General features: G+C 36.1%; 1 protein-coding gene across 1 annotated transcript in view; it reads left to right on the forward strand.

The window, feature by feature from the left end:
- PLXDC2 (plexin domain containing 2) overlaps positions 1 to 19,394 on the forward strand; it is a 260,038-nt gene that overhangs the window by 218,113 nt on the left and 22,531 nt on the right. The window contains exons 10-12 of the mRNA XM_063413531.1: positions 10,494 to 10,554; positions 13,497 to 13,650; positions 14,945 to 14,983. Coding sequence (XP_063269601.1) covers positions 10,494 to 10,554; positions 13,497 to 13,650; positions 14,945 to 14,983 — 254 coding nt within the window. The remainder of the gene's footprint in view (positions 1 to 10,493; positions 10,555 to 13,496; positions 13,651 to 14,944; positions 14,984 to 19,394) is intronic.

Raw genomic sequence — 19,394 nt, forward strand, 5'->3', positions numbered from 1 at the left:
CACAATGACAAAACACTAGAAAGATAAGTAGCAGTACAGTTATCTTCTCTAGAAATATCTGCTACAATTCTTTTAAATACTAGTAATATTTTATTCTTCATTTATTGCATTAGAACAATAAGACAAAGCCTGCCTCAGTCTTCAATGAACCATTTATATCTAGAACTGCAATTTCTGTGCCAGTCATAAATCTTTCAAATCACAAGAGAGCTTAGTACAGACATAATTCCTCATTGTTTGTTTATCCTGAGTGTGATAGTCGTTCCAGTGTATACTGCCATGCTCTATTAGAGAGGCATTTACTCTGGGATTAAACTCTGGGTTTTTTTCTGACAGAACTATGCCACATTCAGTCACATTGCAGCCCAAAATTCTTTTCAGTTTGGTTTCATTTTCATCTGTTCATTCATTAATAGTTAAGTTTGAATTCAAACAAATTCCTATTTGATTGCAGAAAGGTGACACCCATGAAAAGGTTCCACAGATGCCTTATGATGCAATTTATACATATCCTAGATATTTTAAGACACTTGTCTCAGACTTCTAGTCAACATTTTGTGTGTGATAGGCTGTCTCTCTCTCGTGGGTTCCTACACAAGACATTATAAACTTTCTGATTCCCAAATAAATGCCTCAAATGGTCATCCACCATAACTATTGGGCTTTAATTGTATAATACAAAGAACGCAAGGGACATTCAAATTTCAAATAAACCAGACTTTTCTGATAACAAAAGACACTTAACAATTCTGCATTAAATAAATTGTAATACAAAGTGGTTAGTATAATAATTTTCGTAATATTGAAATGTGAAATACAGGTAGATGATCAATAGATGAATACAGAAGACAAATGAGAAAAACTAAGTTTGTTAGACACAAGGCTGCTTAAAAGTACTGAGAGGGAGGTTATGACATCAGGCAAAAAAACTGTACCTGCTTTACCTGCTTTCAGAGAAAGAGCATCAAGAAGGTTTTGACATCTTTAGATAGGAACCACTGCTGTAGGAACCCGTGTTCAAAGACAGAGGAACACAGTCAGGGTCACAAACTTCTCACTGGTTGTCTCACTGTAATGTCTTGTGTACCAAAAAACAATGAGATAATTTAGCATCATATCTACAGCATCATTTCTACTCTACTAAGGTTATCTTCTTGACACTTATGCTTTCTTCCATTTCTTGTTGTGGGTAAAATCCCAAATTATATTTTTTCCACACCTCTGAAATTTGCTCCATTTTCCTTAACCTAACTAATTTGCAAGTGTTCTCTTTATTTACTAAACTATGGATATTTTTATCCAGTTTTCTCTCTGTTGACTATCATGTCATAGTTCTTTATACTATTTTATGATAACTACTATTCCTGTGCTACTGAAAGAGTCCTAAGTGAGCTGACTGTCTTCCACTAATGGAAACAGTGGATTCTAAACTAGCTCATGGTCACTACTCTAACAAAATATGGCAGAATATGTGTTTTGACTTTGAACATATTAGAACTTCAAAGTTTTAATATGAAAGTTAAAGGGGGAAAAAAACCCAACATTGGTTTCTCAAGAGCTGTTAGACCCCACAACAGCAGTTTCTGAGCCAAATATATATTATAGCTGCTCCTGATTAAACTAATTAGTTTTTCTAGTCTTAAATGAATTTGTAATCAGAAAAGGATAGGATAGTACTGTAACAGGGTATTTCCACTATCCATCATTGTTCATTTTGCAGTGCTTTTTTTGTGTAATGCTGTACATAGAGCAGTGTTACTGCTATTTTGCACTATATCTTATCTCCTCTTCCAATGGCCTGAAATAAATCAACTGTACTGCTTACAACAGATGAACAAATTGGACATTTTTTTCTGTCCCAAAAATGATGTATTAGAAAATACACAAATTTGGCCATCCCAAGTTTTACAACTTTAGGATGATTTTTCATGTAAATTCAGTTACAGAAAAAGTTTATAAACGGATAAGTAAAAATAATGATTGTGTAGTAGGCTCATTCTGTCTCGTAGACCCTCTCAGTAGAATAATTCAGTGAGGAACAAGGTAGCAGATGTCTGAGATGTCTTTCATGTCTGAGATGAACTTAATTTGTAGTTCCAAACTCCTTCCTTGATTACCAGAGAATGGTATGTTTTCTCAAGTGGTCCCTTTCTTTCCATATTCCAAGCATTAAAAAATAATTTAAAAAAAAATTGTGAAACAACAGAAACTGAGAACAAAGCATTTCAAGAATGCCAGAACTCAGGGCACATCTTTGGAAACAGGCAGCCCAGATTATCACACCTGACTCTAGGATAATTTTTAGGATGAATGTTAATATCCTTTTCTGGAAGCATTAGATTTTTTTCCCTCTCATATAAGCATCCAACCCACTGCATTACTATGGAGAAATATATCTCGCACCAATTTTTTTATGATCACTCCTAATTTCCTTTGTTCTCATTACAAGGAAAATAAATAAAAACAGGATAAATAAATAAATAAAGTGATTTCTAATGGCATCAGCTAAGATTTCTTAATGGAAAATTTTTGCACTTTATCAAATTTTCTTTTTCTCATGTTTCATTGAACTATAATGCAGAACAGTAGCCCCAGTCACTTGTACAAGCATGGTTGGTCTTCTCATATAAAGTAGCGTTTTACAAAGTACTGCAAATTAAACACAGCCTGGGAAACTTCCTGGCATTGTAGAACAATTGTATGTGCCACTAAAATAGTTGTGATGTTTCCTGGTGTGGTTTCAGTTCATGCCCAGGAGCACTGTCCAGAACAGTTCCCAGGCATGGTGCAGGAATTGGACTGTTCCAAGAGTTATTCCCAGCTGGCTATTTCTGTGCAGCCTCCTCCTTTTCAAGGTTGAGAGAGTTTGCTTGTTCAGGCATAGGCCATTGTGTGCCAGCAATCTTCAGTGCCAAAGCTCATTTCTGGGCATGTTTATTGTACTGCTATAGACAGAATGATCACAATTATCTTTATTGCTTTCCAGAAGTGCTAACCACTTATGGTAGTATTCCTCAATATAAACTGAGCATCACTGAGATCATATTTGCCTCAGAGCCTCCTAGATATCATTCTATAATGAAGTACCATGAATTAAAAGTCTCTTTTTTAGCATATTTTAGGTTTTACACGTTACTAAACACGTATTCCTATGTAATGTTGTCAAAAAATTTTATTTAAACAAATCTGAAATTCATATGTCTCTTCACAAATTTTGGATTATCTGAGATTACACCTACTAAAGCAAACTACTCCATTTCCCAACATAGTGTCCAGATTTTTTTATAGCATATGTATTTCTCAATCTTTCCACTCATGTAAAGTGAGGGACTCTCTAACATGTCCTTGTAGAAGATATTCTCAGCTTCAGGAAATGAATGAAATTTTATCAGTATTCTTCCTTAAATGTCATCTTTACTTCCCCCTCTATTCAGATCTATTAACTTCCAATTTCTGCATTATCATAATGCATTAATGAAATCACTGTGTATCACAATGAATATCAATAGGTACCATTAATTAAGAAACTTAGGAGCCCCTATTGTTCTGCAATTCTTTTGTAATCTCTTTTGATGACTGTCAATGTTGACTTCAGAATTGGACTCATTTTTAGAATAAAAAATGAGATACAATTAAGATACTAGTTTGAGGAACAAATAACTTTCTGAGCTTTAAGTTGCTTTGAACATAACCATTACAGGATGATTCATGTCCTTCCTTGTTTTGCTCGCTCTCTGGAGAGTTGACTGAGTTTTAACAGAAGGTGTTTTTCTTAGCCCTAATTCACATACCATTATGAGCATATAAAAGTTGGATTATGCAGAGTGAGTTTAGCACTGCATAATCCTGTGACAGGCAAAGGCCTCCTTTGCCTGTCATAGCTCCTACTTTGAGTTCTTACTCTTTTTAGAGTTGTGAATGAGATATTGCAGGAGCAGTAATGCAGCACTAACCAAACCATTGCTGCAATTCTCTTTGTAGCAGCTCAGATGCTGGTGCCCATTAGTAGTGAACCAGCCAAGGTGTACAATGTATGATTACTGGGGGTTCATGTGTGATAACAGGCAAGTGAGCAGCCCTATTTCATACCATCTCTAGGCACCAGGCCATTTTTAACCTGTCATGAGGACTCTACTAGGTGTTAATGTTATCAGTGTGAGTTTTTTTAAAGGAATAAAATAACAGTTAAAGTACCTGAATAAAAAAGGGACTATGGGCAATGTGTGAATGAGATCTGTGCCTTGATACACACCACCTGAGACTTGATGTTTTTCAGTTTAATTCCCAGTTCTACCATTCATATGTCTGTGAGTACTGTGGGAAACAGAATCTGTGAAATATTGCATGCTCATCTGGTTTTCAATAAATCTGGGCTTATATCTAGGTTCTGTTACAAATTCTGTGTTATCTTAGCTGATCATTTCATGTCTCCTATGTTCTATTTCCTTATCTTTAAAGTGGAAAATGGAATATTTTCTCCAAAGGCAACTTTTATATTTTTATTTTAAAAATTAGACTAAATCAATGGGTATGCAACACTTAACTGTACTTCTAAAATATTGTCAGTGTCAGCTGAATATTCAAAGATAGAAATTAGTTTAGACAACCATGTTGGAAAGAAGGGTTAAATTGTGCTGGTTAGGATCACTAACCAGAATGTAAAGTACATCCAGCAGTACTTCAGAGCTCTTTGCCTCGAACCCTGAGAAATTCCTTGTGTGCCAAGGATGTAGCAATGCCAGCAGATCAGATTTCTCTGCTATCTTCTGTTGCAATTAGCTCTTTATACCCACTTTGTGCAGGTACAAATGCACAGAGTCAAAGCACTGGAGACTGTAATCTAGTGTGAAGGACTAATCTCAGTGTGGCTCCTTCCCAGAGAACACATTTGATATAAACTTCTGCTGATTCTGTTGGAAATTCTGATACCATAATCTCATCAATTTGACTCCAGGGTCCTCCTCTTACACTATCTTTTTCCTTCTAACTGTTCAAAGCAGACCCTTTAGCAAAAGCATATTTTTTAATTCTTTATCTGCTTTTCAGCATGTTTCCTTTATTGATGTAACTGACATTAAGTTTATAGAAAATATCCTCCTATTCTTCTTTAATCAGAACTCTGCCAAGTGTCGCTTTCACCACAATTTGATCTTTTTCTTTCTAGCTGAATTGAAAATAAAACTGACTTCTTTTATCCCACTTTTATTCTTAGCCTCTTTCAACAGAAAGAATTCCCTATGGGAGTCTTTATTTCCTACTGCCTATTCAAATGTTGTGTCAGAGTTACAAATATTGAGGCTTATGCATGTTCAGTTGTTTTCTGTAAAATAACAGCTTAGGTTTAAACATCTTTTACGTCTGTGTTTACTTGATATTTCAGGAGCATTTTACAGAACATGTAGCTATAGTTTACCAGACTTTCCATTCCATATAATTGTGGAACCATATTCAGGCTGAAGATTGACTGCTGAACTTTATTCCACCCTGATCATCCTTATCATTACCTGCATGTTTTAAATTTTGAGCAGAGCACAATGTTAAGACAATGGTGGAATTCAGTGTTGCATCAACTATTAACTATGCCTTCATAACATTCAAAATTTTCGTAAAATAGTACAGGCTGATTTTAGTTTAAAATCCTTGTGTTCAGCTAGTGCTATTTTTACAAGAGCAAGATGGGAGCAAATCCTCTTCTGACTAATCAAATTGTCATCCTATTCTGAAGTACAGTTTAATTAAGCAATATTTAAGTAAAGGATAAATACAGAGAACATATTTGTGCTAGAATTCAGATATGTGAGTAGGAGTACTGAGCTAAGGGATAAGCACAAATGCTATTCAAATACCTTACAAATGCATACCATAGTCACTCACAGTGACACTTCACATGAACTTCATTAGCATTTCGAGCTGTGATTAAGCTCTGCATTTGAACGTGGAAAATGACAAAGGAAGGAAAATTCAGTCCTTCCCCAGACGGCAGTGTGGCGAGAAAGTGATATTTGAAGGGTGAAGGAACCAAATAGGAGCCTGCTCTGTGGTAAAGGAAGAAAAACCAAACAAAGCACAAAGTAAACATTTTTTTCCTCCAAAAATCATTCTATGAGAGTTATTTTTCAGTTGGACAGACACAATGTTCTAGTAATTTTTAATACTATATATATATTTATTTATTACTTCCTATCTCACCTTGGAAAGAAATTCCACTTTAAAATGTTCTAATTCTTCTTTTAGCAATTCAAACATCCTAGCAACTGTCTTAATATTTTCATAATGTGATGGTCCTTTCTTAAGGATTGAAGTCAGAAAAGAGTTCTGTAACTTCAATTTTCTATTTAATTTTCCAGATTAACTTTTTATTTAGCTGAATTAATAAACCTTTTAACTGAACTAAATCATTACATGGTATTTACAAAATCGTTTCAGATTTCTGGAATGCCTTTCCTTTCCATAAAATCTGTTCTTTACATGCTCTTACAGAGGCAAAAATACTAGGAAATTATTGGTTTAAAAGACATGTGCTGAGCATTTCAATGCTCTTGATTATCATGCTCCAGCTCAACCTGGAGAAAAGCCTTTCCATACAGACATTGCCCCTTTTCTTCCCAATAATTTTCCATTATGTTTCTAGCCTTTACAGGTTAAACCTTGATGAATTTTCTGTATTGGGTTATCTCATTTATTATTACTATCATCATGACCATTAATCCTCATTGAACTCTCTTTAAGAAAAGGAGCAAAGAATTTCATGTCCTGCACTGAGTAGATACTTCTTGTCATTCAAATATTCTCTGCCAAATATAAGTAAATGGCATTGGTAAGTAGGATGGCATCTCCAGCTCCTTTCTGGCTGCATACAGTTCACTGAAAGGATTCTGACAACTTTCTTGTTATCAGACACAGCTGCATTAGTTGTGCCAAGTCATCATTGCTACATGTGTAGAGGCATTCATTCTCCCTTTCCCCTCTAAACCAGTACTCCAGAGTTCCACACAAATCCTGAAATTCCTTGCATTTCATAAATGTCCCTATGTTCATTTCCTAGAACATCCTTATTACTGCTTTCCTAGGAGCTGAGTTCAGTCACCACTTTAAAATGAAGTTGTTATAAAATAGCCGTGTTGACAGATGGCATAAACAGCACAGCAAATCAAATCTGCTCCAATGTTTTAATGGCAACAGGGAATTATCACCATGCTACTAAATTAAGGTCTTAAAAATGCAGTCAGTAAAGCGGGTGCTGCACTGAAATGACAATTTCCAGAACTCTAACTCAACCAGGCAGCAACAATAGTAGCTTCTGTGGCTGACATCAAATGATATATGCCTCAAAGGAAGTTCACAAACAGGTTTGCCAGGAGACTATCTCATTGCTGATAAAGCTGCTTTCTGATAATACTGTTTGGACTCACTGTGCATCAGTGGAAATGTTAAATAAGCAGTGCCCATGGTTTAATGTACTTTTTTTGAGGCAGAGTCTTCTCAAGACTGCCTCACATGTTTGAAAGAGCCATTCCAAGTCCTTGCATGTTGCATTGAGTTTTTGGTGGTTGGTTAATTCCTGGTGAAAAAAAAATTAACTCCATAAATGTAACTAACCCCTGTAACTCATTAGTTTGTAAGAAAATACTTAAGAACTGTAAATGAGTGCACATGGGATACATTTTTATTCATTTAATCTTTAGATCCTTAAATTTGACACCATTTAGATGTAAGATAAATCTAGGTTTATTAATCCCTACTAGCTCTAAATACATTGGGCTGAATTAGCATAGATATGTAACTGCAGTAACTGCCTCAAGTGGACGAATTTATGGAGTGGCTTGATTTCATGTCTAAATATTTGGCTTGGTTTTCTGATGTACTGAATATCCTCAAAACCATTAGATTTGAGCCAGAGCAGTATGAATAAAATGTAATGGATTTATGGGTATTCAGTATATTAGAAAAATCAGACCAGTCCTGCTTAGAGATGGGCACACAACTTCTTAATGAAGCTCTTCAGATTTTAGAGAAAAGTAGGAGAGACTGAAAAAAAAGGTGTTCTATTCATACCTGGAATACCATGTCATCATTTCTTTGTGCTTAGTAAAGCTTTTCTTGTTCTTTCAAACATTCACAGAGATAGAACACTACAGAGATGGAGAAGCAGCACTGAGCTCCCAGCATAGCACTGATTCATTCACACTTCAGCAAGAAAACACTTTTCCAGTGGTCTTTATTCATGGAATGGTTTGGGTTGAAAGGGACCTTTAAAGACTATTCTGTGCAGCCCCACTGACAGGGGCAGAAACATCTTGCACTAGATGTAAGATTGCACAAAGCCCCATTCAACCAGACTTTGAACACTTCCAATGATGGGGCATACACATTTTTTCTTGACAGTCTATTCTAGTGACTCACCAGCATCACTGTAAAAAAATTCTTCCTTATATCCAATATTCATCTATTTTCTTTCAATTTAAAACCATTTCCCCATGTCCTGTCACTACAGGCTTTGATAAAACATCTCTCTCCATCTTTCTTCTAAGTTCCCTTTAAATGTGGAAAGTGTGTATAGGGGTTTCTTGGAGCCTGCTCTTCTCCAGGCTGAACAAGCCCAATTCTCTCAGCCTGTCTTCTTAGGAGAGGTGCCCCAGCCCTGTGATCAACTTTGTGGCTCTCCTCTGGACTCACTCCAGTCAGTGTCAAGTGACTTCCTATGTTAGAGGCCTCGTACATTGGGAAGGAGATATCTGTACTTCTCTGAAATACATCTCTGGTTTGAACATTTTTCTCCTAATGTCAGTGGGTTTTTGGAGAAGCCAGTTGCTATAGAGTGTGTGAGAATTTACTTCTGTTAATGTTGGGGTATTTCCTGAAGGGTGGCTGTGGTCAGGTGGGGGTTGGTCTCTTTCTCCAGGCAACACCTGACAGAACGAGAGGACACAGTCTTGAGCTGTGCCATGGGAAATATAGTTGGATATTAGGAAAAAGTTTTTACAGAAAGGATAATAAAGTACTGGAATAGTCTGCCCAGGGAGGTGGTGGAGTCACCATCCCTGGATGTGGCACTTGGTGCCATGGTTTAGTTGAGATTTTAGGGCTGGGTTGGACTTGATGATCTTAGAGATCTCTTCCAACCTAGTCATTCTGTCATTCTGTGATTTCTTTTAGTAATATTGCAAATGGCAAAATGCGGATTAATGCAGGTATAAGAAGAGAATGAACATTTTTCGCAACATCTTTTCTCAAAGACATTCTGCTGTAGATTCTGTAGATTCTGCTCAGAACAATTAAATGGAGATGTTTCTTATCCCAAGTGTGTTGTTAACATTGTTTACATCTTCGTGTAACATCCTCTCCTACTATAAAAATAATTACAGTGTTCCATTCTTTCAGATGAACCTGTTACCTTGGTAGAAGTAGGTAGTACTTGACATGTCTTTCAATTCTTTGTAAACAAAAAACGACCCTTAAATACAGCTAACCATAACAGTAGCCTTATTTGTTTGCCTATTCTTATTAACATATGGCAAAAATTTGTTTTTTATACATTCAGGTAAGTTATCACCATGGGTGCTAAATGACATCACCCTGTCTCATAACAAAATACTGAGGAAATGAATTGAGAAACCAAAAACAAACCCTCCAAAAGGAAAAATGCCCTAGCTGGAAAGAATCTCCTTCAAAGTTGAACATTGTGGTTTAGTTATTTGCTTACCATTTTAATAATGTTTTCTGTTTGTGATGCTACTGGTTGTCTAGGAAACACAAATTTATTCTACAATCACTCTTGAGGGATGGGGAATTCCAGGGGAGTCATTATATTAAAGTGTTACAAGTTTCTTAAAATATTTTTGTTACATATAGCAAAAGACAAAGGATATTGCAAACAGGTTATTAAACTCACCTAATTTGATAAGAAATATGTATGCCATTTAAGTTTTCTGCATCTAGAGAGGAGGCAGAAGCAGCTGTACAGTGTTCTCTATTTGTCACATGGAGCATTCAGAGGAGCTGTGAACATTGATCAAATGGCTATATGTGTATCTTGATGTCTCAGATCACTTTGACTAATAAACCCAGTGACTGGTTCACTGCATCCTTTGTGGGATTAAATTTGCCTGGCTAAGAAGTCTGGACAATAATAATTAAACTAATTTACGTTGATATGGTTGACATCAAACTTAAAAATGCTATGTGTCAGTGACTTCTTAAGAATAATTATCCAGTGGAAGAGAGATATTCCTATTTAAATATGATAAATAAATTTTAAAAACCAAAAGTCTCATTCATTGAAACATCTTTCACTGAAGTGGATTAAAGAAGTGATTCACATTGTAAACAAAAGCATCTTGAATAACAGTGATACCATATAAAACTTATGGATTTTAAATCATATCATTTACTTCTTCTTTCTGTCACTCTGTTCTGTTCCTCTCCCTTCCTTTATTCTTTTTTTTTCCTCCTATTTCCATTTGGACAACTTCTATCTGTTTCATCATTTAAAGATGCTCCAGTGGATTTGATCGTCACCGGCAAGATTGGGTAGACAGTGGCTGCCCTGAAGAGGTATGTGAGTAGTTTACATCCTCGGCCCATCAGAGGCAATTTATGTAGTTATGATGTTTTTGCTTAAATTATTCAGATTATAAAGTATGAATTCAAGGCCAAAGACATACTGTATTTATAATTCAGGGGAAATCCTATAAGGCATAACAAAGAACAATCTGTGCAGTTTCACTCCCCATTTGAGGGGACAAAATAAACAAAACCTAAAATTTTATCTTTGAGAAACTTCTTCAGTTAAACAAAACCCCCAAAAGCAGAAAACCTCGTCCAAAACAATATCCCTGTTTTCTTTTAGATCTCTGACTTTTGCCAGAAAAGAGGAAGAAACTGTGATGTTCCTTATTTCAGAAAACCCATTGCCAGTGTAGCCTCAATAAAAAACAGACATTGCATTTTGATTATGAAATCTGGCCAAATCATTTAGTAAAGAAGAAATTACACAGATGAATTCAAAAAGACAAGATAAAAATAATAATTGAAATAAAAATTTAAAAGCCCTCACACAACCAGCCTAGATGGCATTTTGATATCTTTTCATGCAGATGCAGTGAGAGGATGAGAAAGATTTCTGACTCTGGTAGTGGTGGGCTGTCAAACAGGGACCATAAGCCTCCTCTGATATTTATCTGGGGTACCCCTAGACCAGAGAAGTTCATTTTCAACAAGCATTTATAAAGATGGTGATGATGATGATGATGATGATGAGGATGATGATGATGATGAAGATAAAGATGATGATTGATGATGACGATGATGATGATGATGAGGAGGATGATGATTCTGTTCCAGTTTAAAAGCCCCTTTATAAACATTCTTTGTTTGAGGTTTGTTTGGTTTGTTTGTTTTTAATTTTTCTCTTTTTTTTCCACTTAGAGATCTTGGTAATAGAAACAAGTTAATTTTTGGCACTTTAATCTTCTGGTGGCAATAAAAAACCCAGTCACTTTTCCATTTTTGCTGAACAGGCTAAATATCCTCATGCATTTCAGGAACATAGGCCTTCTGAAATGTCAGGTGAAACCCAGGGCAGAACACAGCCCCAGGTGTCTCGTTAAAAAAGCATATTCCGTTTTATTTTCAGTAGAAGCAAAGAGAAGTGATGACATAAATCCATATTAATTGAAGAAAATTTTTCTCTTGTAACTGTAATTGCAAAATAACTGCAACCTACATTATACCTTATTACATGGCCTTGAAGCTTCAGCTTTGCAGTCTGTCACCAGCTGATTTGAGAGCAAAATTTCTGAGATATTTATTGTCTGTGGAGGGCAACCTCTTCAAGAACATAAAAATTTACTGAGAGCACATGTTATTATAGTGCACAACCCTTGTATTGCTTTAATCCAGATTATAATTAGCTAGGACTCAATTGTGCTTGCAAATTGAGATATGGAAAAAACTTCTCTCTGCAGGATGTTAACATTCCCTTCTGCTTCTCCTTTTTTGTTTCAGTCCAGCATGTGCTCCAAGGTTTACTAGATGAGCTGAGAGGAAATTACCAATACACTAATCTGAGAAATTAATAGTTTAAGTTGCACAGTTTCGGGCTGCTTGGTGGCAGTTCACTGTCCAGCTTTTAGGCTCTCTGGAGTAGAAGCAACAATTTGCTTGGCATCTTCCAGAATTATGCCTGAGCTGACTGCTAGAGTTCAGGGAAGCATCCATTAATTAGCACACAATGGTTGGTTTTAGATGCTTCACTCAAGAGGATAAATAATGAGGATTCTCATAGTAAGGTTTCCTTATTTTAATACAGAAAAACGAGCTAAATTTTGACTAAATTACATCAGTTTCAAAAAAAAACCTCCAAAGTTATTTAAAGAATTATTATCCTGCAGGTACGGATACATTTCTGTAATGTAATAAATCGTTTCTGGTAAAACAAAGAACAATAAAATATCTGTGCATATTAAAAGGAAGACAATGACCACTGGATTTTGATCTCAATAAAATGAAACAAATGTGTGCAGGACTCCACTTCTCATTAAAATGAATAGAAACAGCAGGAGTTAGATGCAGTTCCCATATTTGCTGCAAGATAATTGGATGTATTTTCCTGCAAAACTGTGTGAACCGTGAAAGAAATTATTCATTGTACCTTCAAAATTTTAAAAATTTCCAGAACTTGGGAGGAAAAAAAAGACCAAGCAGACTCTATATTTGTATCAAACTATTTGCCCATGCAAATAAATATTAAATTATTATATGATGATGACTGTTATTTATAGTGTGCTATTATATTATAATAATTTTGTTATTTTTTTGTTGTTTATATTTTATAGTAATTATGTTTTATATTTTACATATATTTTTATGGTTTTATATATACAAATAATGCATTACATTTTATTATTATGTAGAATTAATTGGCACATAATGAATGGATTGATTTATTGTAGTAAATAAATATTCTATAGGTTGAATACATGCACACATTTTACAATATTTGTGCTCCATTGTGATAATTACATGTAAAGCCTAATTAAATGCTCCAGTTAACTACATATTGTTCACTATGAAGAGCTACAACTTAATTCCCACATATCTTTTTAACATGTTTTATGTCACCTGGATTGATGGCAGTGAGCTTTCATAACAGAAGAGTGGAAATATGAATTGTAAACTTAGATGTTAAACTCCAGTCGAGGGAAGTAACAGGTTTGACAGTCTGGGGTGACTATGAAAACTTGTCATTAGCAATTAAGAGTTGTAAATTTTGAAGATAAATTCAAAAATGCCTGTTGCTGAATTCTGCATAGAGACTTGAAAGGGGAAAAGGAAAAACAAAAAGAAAATTAAAACAAAAAGCTCTTGAAAATTCTTGATCTAATCTATTTTCACTCTTTTTATCACATCAACTTGTCTATGATTAAATTCTTCATTCTTGACAGTTTCCACTAAGAATTAATTTTCTCTTCCTTGTTTCTGTTGTTTCCCAACAGTCAAAGGATAAAATTTGTGAGAAGAATATGGACACAACTGAAACACCTCTGCACTCCACCACCACCCTTCTGCCAACCACCACAAGGTTCAGAGTTTTAACAACCACCAGAGGATCCACCACTTCCCACCTCCCAACCAGCCTGCCCACAGAAGGTGACGTGTATACACTGCATTTTTACACTTGAAAAAGAGCAACCTACAACTCAGAAAGAAATTTATTTCCTTTAACTATGTGTCAATGACAACATTTTTGCTCTGGGGAAGCTGAAGGAGTTGGGAATTGCAGTCGAGGCTCTTGCTGATAAATTGCTCACTCTTGCACCAGTAAGGTGCAAAGGGGATGAGGGCTCGAGGAGAGGATGCTGCTGGAGAAGCAAGGATGAGTTAGGAAGACTTCTAGAAAACTTGAGGTTACAATGACTTCATGTTCCTTTACATTCAGGCAGCAGTCCAAAATCTGCTGAAATAGTAGTAGTAAAGGTCCCTGCTAAATCTAGAAGAAATTCCCATCACAGACCTAATGAATTTGTAATTCTTTTATGAATTCTGTTTAGCCAGGTGAAAATTATAGATAGTCCAAAATAAAAACCTCTTTGGAATATGCGTGTGTACTTATTTTCAGTCAGTTGACACTGTTCTTTTCATGTAGTGCTCACTGTTGTGAAATAGTTCCTCTAGGCTTCTGAACTGAATTAACTGGGTAAGTTATGGTGGGTCAGCTCTCATCCTCATCAATGGCTGCTTAAATTTTACCTTTTTGAGCTTGGGATATCCTGCTTGCTTGCTTTTGGATGAAATTCACCTGGGCAAGAAAGCTAATACAGATTAATCAAGGACCACCTATAAAATATATATGTGTGCATTTGTTGAAATTGTATGTTAACACAAGAAAAAGTACTAGGTATGGATTTTCCAAGGAGCCTATGACAGGAAAAAACTGAGCTGAAGGCATTTCAAGGTGGGAATCTATTGATAAGAAAGGCTGGTTTTGTTTAAAGCAACAAAAGTTTAGAAACTGTCAGTGCAGCATTTGGACTGCATTAAAAGCAATATTCTCTGGCCTGTTCATTAAAATTCACAAGAAAAAGAGGAACATAGAAGTAAATAGCGGTTACTATTAGTAGACCTTTTCAAGATTTTTCAAAAAGGAGCTAAGTCATTGTCTTACTTTATTGACATGTGTTGGTTCATATAGTCCTTAATATGATAGAATCCACCTGAATGCTTTAACACTCTCATAATTGTGATTTTTAAGAAGAAAGTATAGTGCTCAGTGTAAGAAGCACCACGACCTAATTCTCATTGAGTTGAGCACCAAATAATTTTCTTGTTGTGGAATGTTTTTATGTTGCGGAATGTCTATTGTTGTGGAATCATTAGAAACTGATTGCTAAAGTGATTCATGACCTAGAAAAATGCTTCAACTAATTTTGAATTTCCTTTATAGATGACACCAAGATAGCACTGCACCTAAAAGATAATGGAGGTAAGTGGGGTTTCTTTTGTCTGTAAATAGTGTCTATATTTTGTGAAATTATGCCCCACTGAACTTCATTAATCAAAATCCAGCTATAGAGATAATTTTTACCAGACTCTCAAGGGACTCCAGCACCCCACATCTGTGGGGTGTGGAAGATAAGTAGGGCAAATAAGCTTAGGAAAATAAATATCTACCACTATCTTTATCATTCCATAATAAAAGAGCAGGTTCTATTATGGACATATTAAGTAAATTTTAATTGTATTAATACAGTTATTGACTAGTAATGCAGTATTAATACAGTTATTGACCATAATAATGAAGTCTTATTTAATTGTACTAAGAGAGTACATTGTGCTATAAAGTCATTCATAGTAGTAAATTATTACATGACATTTTGTTAATAAGTATATTCATTTTATATCTATGTCTGTACTAGCAGAGAGCCTGCATTTCTCCATGCACATTCCCTGTGCAGGTTAATAAGATCACCTTGTCACACCGATAAAGGCCCCTGTTAAATGAGGCTCTGCAGGGGACTGCTTTCCTCATCTTCTTAGGGAGTTCAAGGACTGAGACCTGAGGTTTTTCCTTCTCCCTTTGAAGTGGATGAGAATTCCCCTGCTAGAATAGGACAGTTGTTAGACATGGCCCGCACCTATGTTCATTGCCAAAGTAGAGCTTGCTGAGGTGAAAAGGAAGATTTGGGTTCATTTCTGAAGGCTTCAGAATGGTCTATCAAAGCAGAGGAAGATTTGCTAAGCAAATTTAAATAAATCACATTTGCACTGATATTAGTGGGAATATTCTTGGCTCTGATTGCCTTTCCAAGCAGGGAGAATGAAGTTTCTCTCATGGGTCAAAGAACAGGTGGCCAAGTGTGGCAGCAGGCACAGGCAGGGCACAGGGCAGGTCCAGCAGCTCAGGGGAAGCAACTGGGGTCAGCCCTGGTCTAGTGACCACCAGCTGAGTCTGCAGCAATGAGGCAGGGCCAAGGCAGGAAGCCAGATTGGTGAAGAAAGGAGCAGTAAAGCAGCAAAGTGGCACAGCTGCCAGCAGACAGCTCAGGACAGGAGCAGGGGAAGCATCTCCCATCTGTGGTCCTAGAGAAGGTGAGATGATAAACCAGGTCTACACAGGAATTCTGCAGAAGTAAAAGGATAAACAGCTCCAAGGCCCATCCAAGGAGGCACAGTTCTTGGACAGGACTGAAGCTACCTTCAGTGTTGCTCCAGGATACAAGATCAGAGATGGGACTGAATACACATTCATCTACAACACTGCTTAGGTTTGTACCTGAGCTTACACAGGGACCCCAACATCATGGGCAGAGGTCCCACATACAGCAGTCCACAACAGCTGAGATATAGAAGTTTCTGAGGACCCTCACAGGGAATTATTCAAGTTTTGAAAAAACACAAAGTGCAGATGCCACTTAGCTTGTTGGTCTGTTTTTCTATCATTCAGAAAATGTTTTTCACTCATATTCAGCCATTATTATCTCCTTCCCTCAAACTAGAGATCTATTCACTCCAGGAGGGGCAGTTGTCACCCTCTTCCTTGCCAGTCTCCCCTCTGTCATGTTGCTGTCACTAACCGTGGCTGGTCACAGGCTGAACTGGGCATTGAGTTGCCCATTTGTTGGCAGTGGTGTTTTTTGACATTGCTTTGACACGGAAGTGATCGCTTGGAATAAAGTGATCTGCAAACTCAATGTAGTACTTTTGAAGCATTTTGTCTATGGAAATGTCCCTGAAACTTTCTTTCTGTCCTGAAATCAAATTGCTTCTTATTTTATTGAGAAAAGTGGTTCAGTGCTGTTAGAGGTCAGTAGTCAGCACCTCATTCTCCTGTTCCACGTCTGCTCTGTACTGGAGGCGTACTCCTGGTTGAAAAGTGCCCACACCCTGCTCTGTGAGCCAGCACTCCATGGCAGGTGGCTGACCAGCAACAGGCAGCTCTCCATCATGAGCATCTCACACAAAACTCAGAACTGTATGCTGTTATATAAAAAATTATTCCAAAAGTGGGATTTAGAAAAGACATCCATGTTTCTTTCTGTTTGGGAATTGCAGCAGGACTATTTTTTCACTTGTCTGTCTATTCTGTGCCAAAGATCTGAAAAGAAAAACTCAGTAAAAGTGTTGAGCAAATGAGAGATGGCTGTGGCCTACTTGGTAGGTAAAGTGTAGGGTTTGAGGCATCAGTTATATATAGAAAGTTCATTTCCACAGAGAAAGCTGCTGCATTTTAGGAGGAAAAACCAATACATGATGTAATTATTCATTTTTCTTGAGCTGTTCCTTTTATTCTTGGAATTTAAAAAAAAATGAAAATTACTTCAAACAGCACAAAAGCAAAGCAGCACTCCAGGATTTCTCATTCACACAGTAAACGTAGCTTTTAATCTGAGAAATTCTTTTTGATGAATCTTCAATTATGCATTGAATTTTCCAGTGTCCCCTAGATTAGGCTCAGATAAAACCTCTGTAGCCGCAGGCACATTCTTTGATTCTCTGTGGTTTGTCAGCCTTTCATAAAGAGTAGATTATTCCAGGTCATGAATACAGGGTCTCTACTTTCTCACACTAAATCCTTTAAAACTCTAATGAAAGGGAACCCTTTATAATGGCAAACCAAAGCTATATTGGATCAATGATTGCCTATAGTTTGATGTGTCCTGGGGTGGTAGCAGTCAATATCTGATTAGGTAGAACAAAAGGATTCCATAGAAATAGGTGCATCTCACCTCTGTCTAGAACTTATGAAATCAAACATTATAAGTTTATAAATTGTTATACATTTAATTCTTTGTTGTGGTCATACTGCTTTGATTTTTAATTATATGAGAAAATCTTCTGTAACTCTACTGTAATCGATCTACAATTTTGTGGCATATCTTAATGTACATTTCAAATTTGCTTGGTTTTGATTCCTCTGCCTGCCCTCTTTCTTTACACATGACAGATGCCTATTACATACGTGCCTAAACCATTTTAAAATACAGCTGGTATGACATCACAATTTTTGTTATATCTTGGTTCTCCTTAAAATAACAAGCATTTTTTTAAGTTTGAAGAGATGCCTAGCACCAAAAATGTACCATTTTTTGTTATTAATTTCAGATTCTGTTGTTTTTTTCATTTTCTCATTTAACACAACTGAATAAACAGTTTAAAAGCCTAATTTTTCATAAAAACTATGAACAATTGGCCATGGCTATCCTGTAATGCAATATTTTCTTGTTGAGAATTCTCTGGTGGATGATTTAGATGATTGGCCAGCATATCTAGACATTTTATTTGACCTTTTTAGACACTTCGTTGTGATGATTTGATTGCTATGAGTCCCCCACAGTCCTTCAGCTTTAAAACTCGAAAGAGAAGTCTGTCTTTTGGACAGCAAGTATCAGACAAATGCTACATTTCTCATTCATCAAGGTGTACAGGAAAGCTGTGGGGAAAAAAAAATAGTACACCACCACCACAACAACAACAAAAAGCAAACCTGCCTGAGGAAGAAAGCTGTTTTATTTATTTGTTAACAAGTTCATCCCAATATATGTAGTTTTAGGAAACGTCAGTATCATGTTTTTTCACTCTTGTCTGGACATTTTCAAAGATGGTCTAGGTACATCTAACAGGAATGTAGTAACAGGATTAACATTTGTACTATAGAGAGCTTGATTTGATTTTGAGAGATTAGGAAACTCAGTAAGAAATTACCAAAATGTAGGCAAAGTTTTGGACAAAGAGTACTTTTATATACTTTATATACAGTGATAAATTTACCCAAGACTAATTTTTCCAATACAGGCCAATTTCTGGAAACTAGCTTCCATAAGTCATCTGTCTTCCTAATTTATCTTAAAAATTACACTCTGAGCTATTCCAAATTATAGAGAAAATGTAGTTACTTTTTCTTGTGTACCCTGAACTCCAGTTGCAAGACATTAAACACCACCTAATGCCTGATAAAAGTAATATAATTAATTTCTTTCTAATATGTTTAGTTGCTAAATGATTCAGAAAATTAGATATATGTCACCAAAGAAATAAACCAACCTTTTAGGCAAAACAAATACTTTTGACATAGAAGAAGTCATTATGACCACACAGTCTAAAACCAAATTATTAAGCTTAACAAGTCGCTATGAATTAGCTGAGTCTTCACCAATATTAAAATAAAACACAATAAATTTTAAAATTATAAACATTGCCTTTGTGGGGGCTTAAAACTGTTTTAAGATGGGCCTTGTATAAGGTAGGATAAGATTGACAAGACATGGCTTTGTTTTACTGCCAGAACTTAACCTAGCCACAGGAAATGACTTTCTGGAGACTTCATCTCTCCCCTGGTGTTAGCCAGGAATCCACAAGCTGTTCTTTTAGGCCTTCCTCCTAGCCAGTGGCAAGCA

The sequence above is a fragment of the Prinia subflava genome, chromosome 1 (genome assembly GCF_021018805.1).
Source record: "Prinia subflava isolate CZ2003 ecotype Zambia chromosome 1, Cam_Psub_1.2, whole genome shotgun sequence".
Lineage (NCBI taxonomy): Eukaryota > Metazoa > Chordata > Aves > Passeriformes > Cisticolidae > Prinia > Prinia subflava.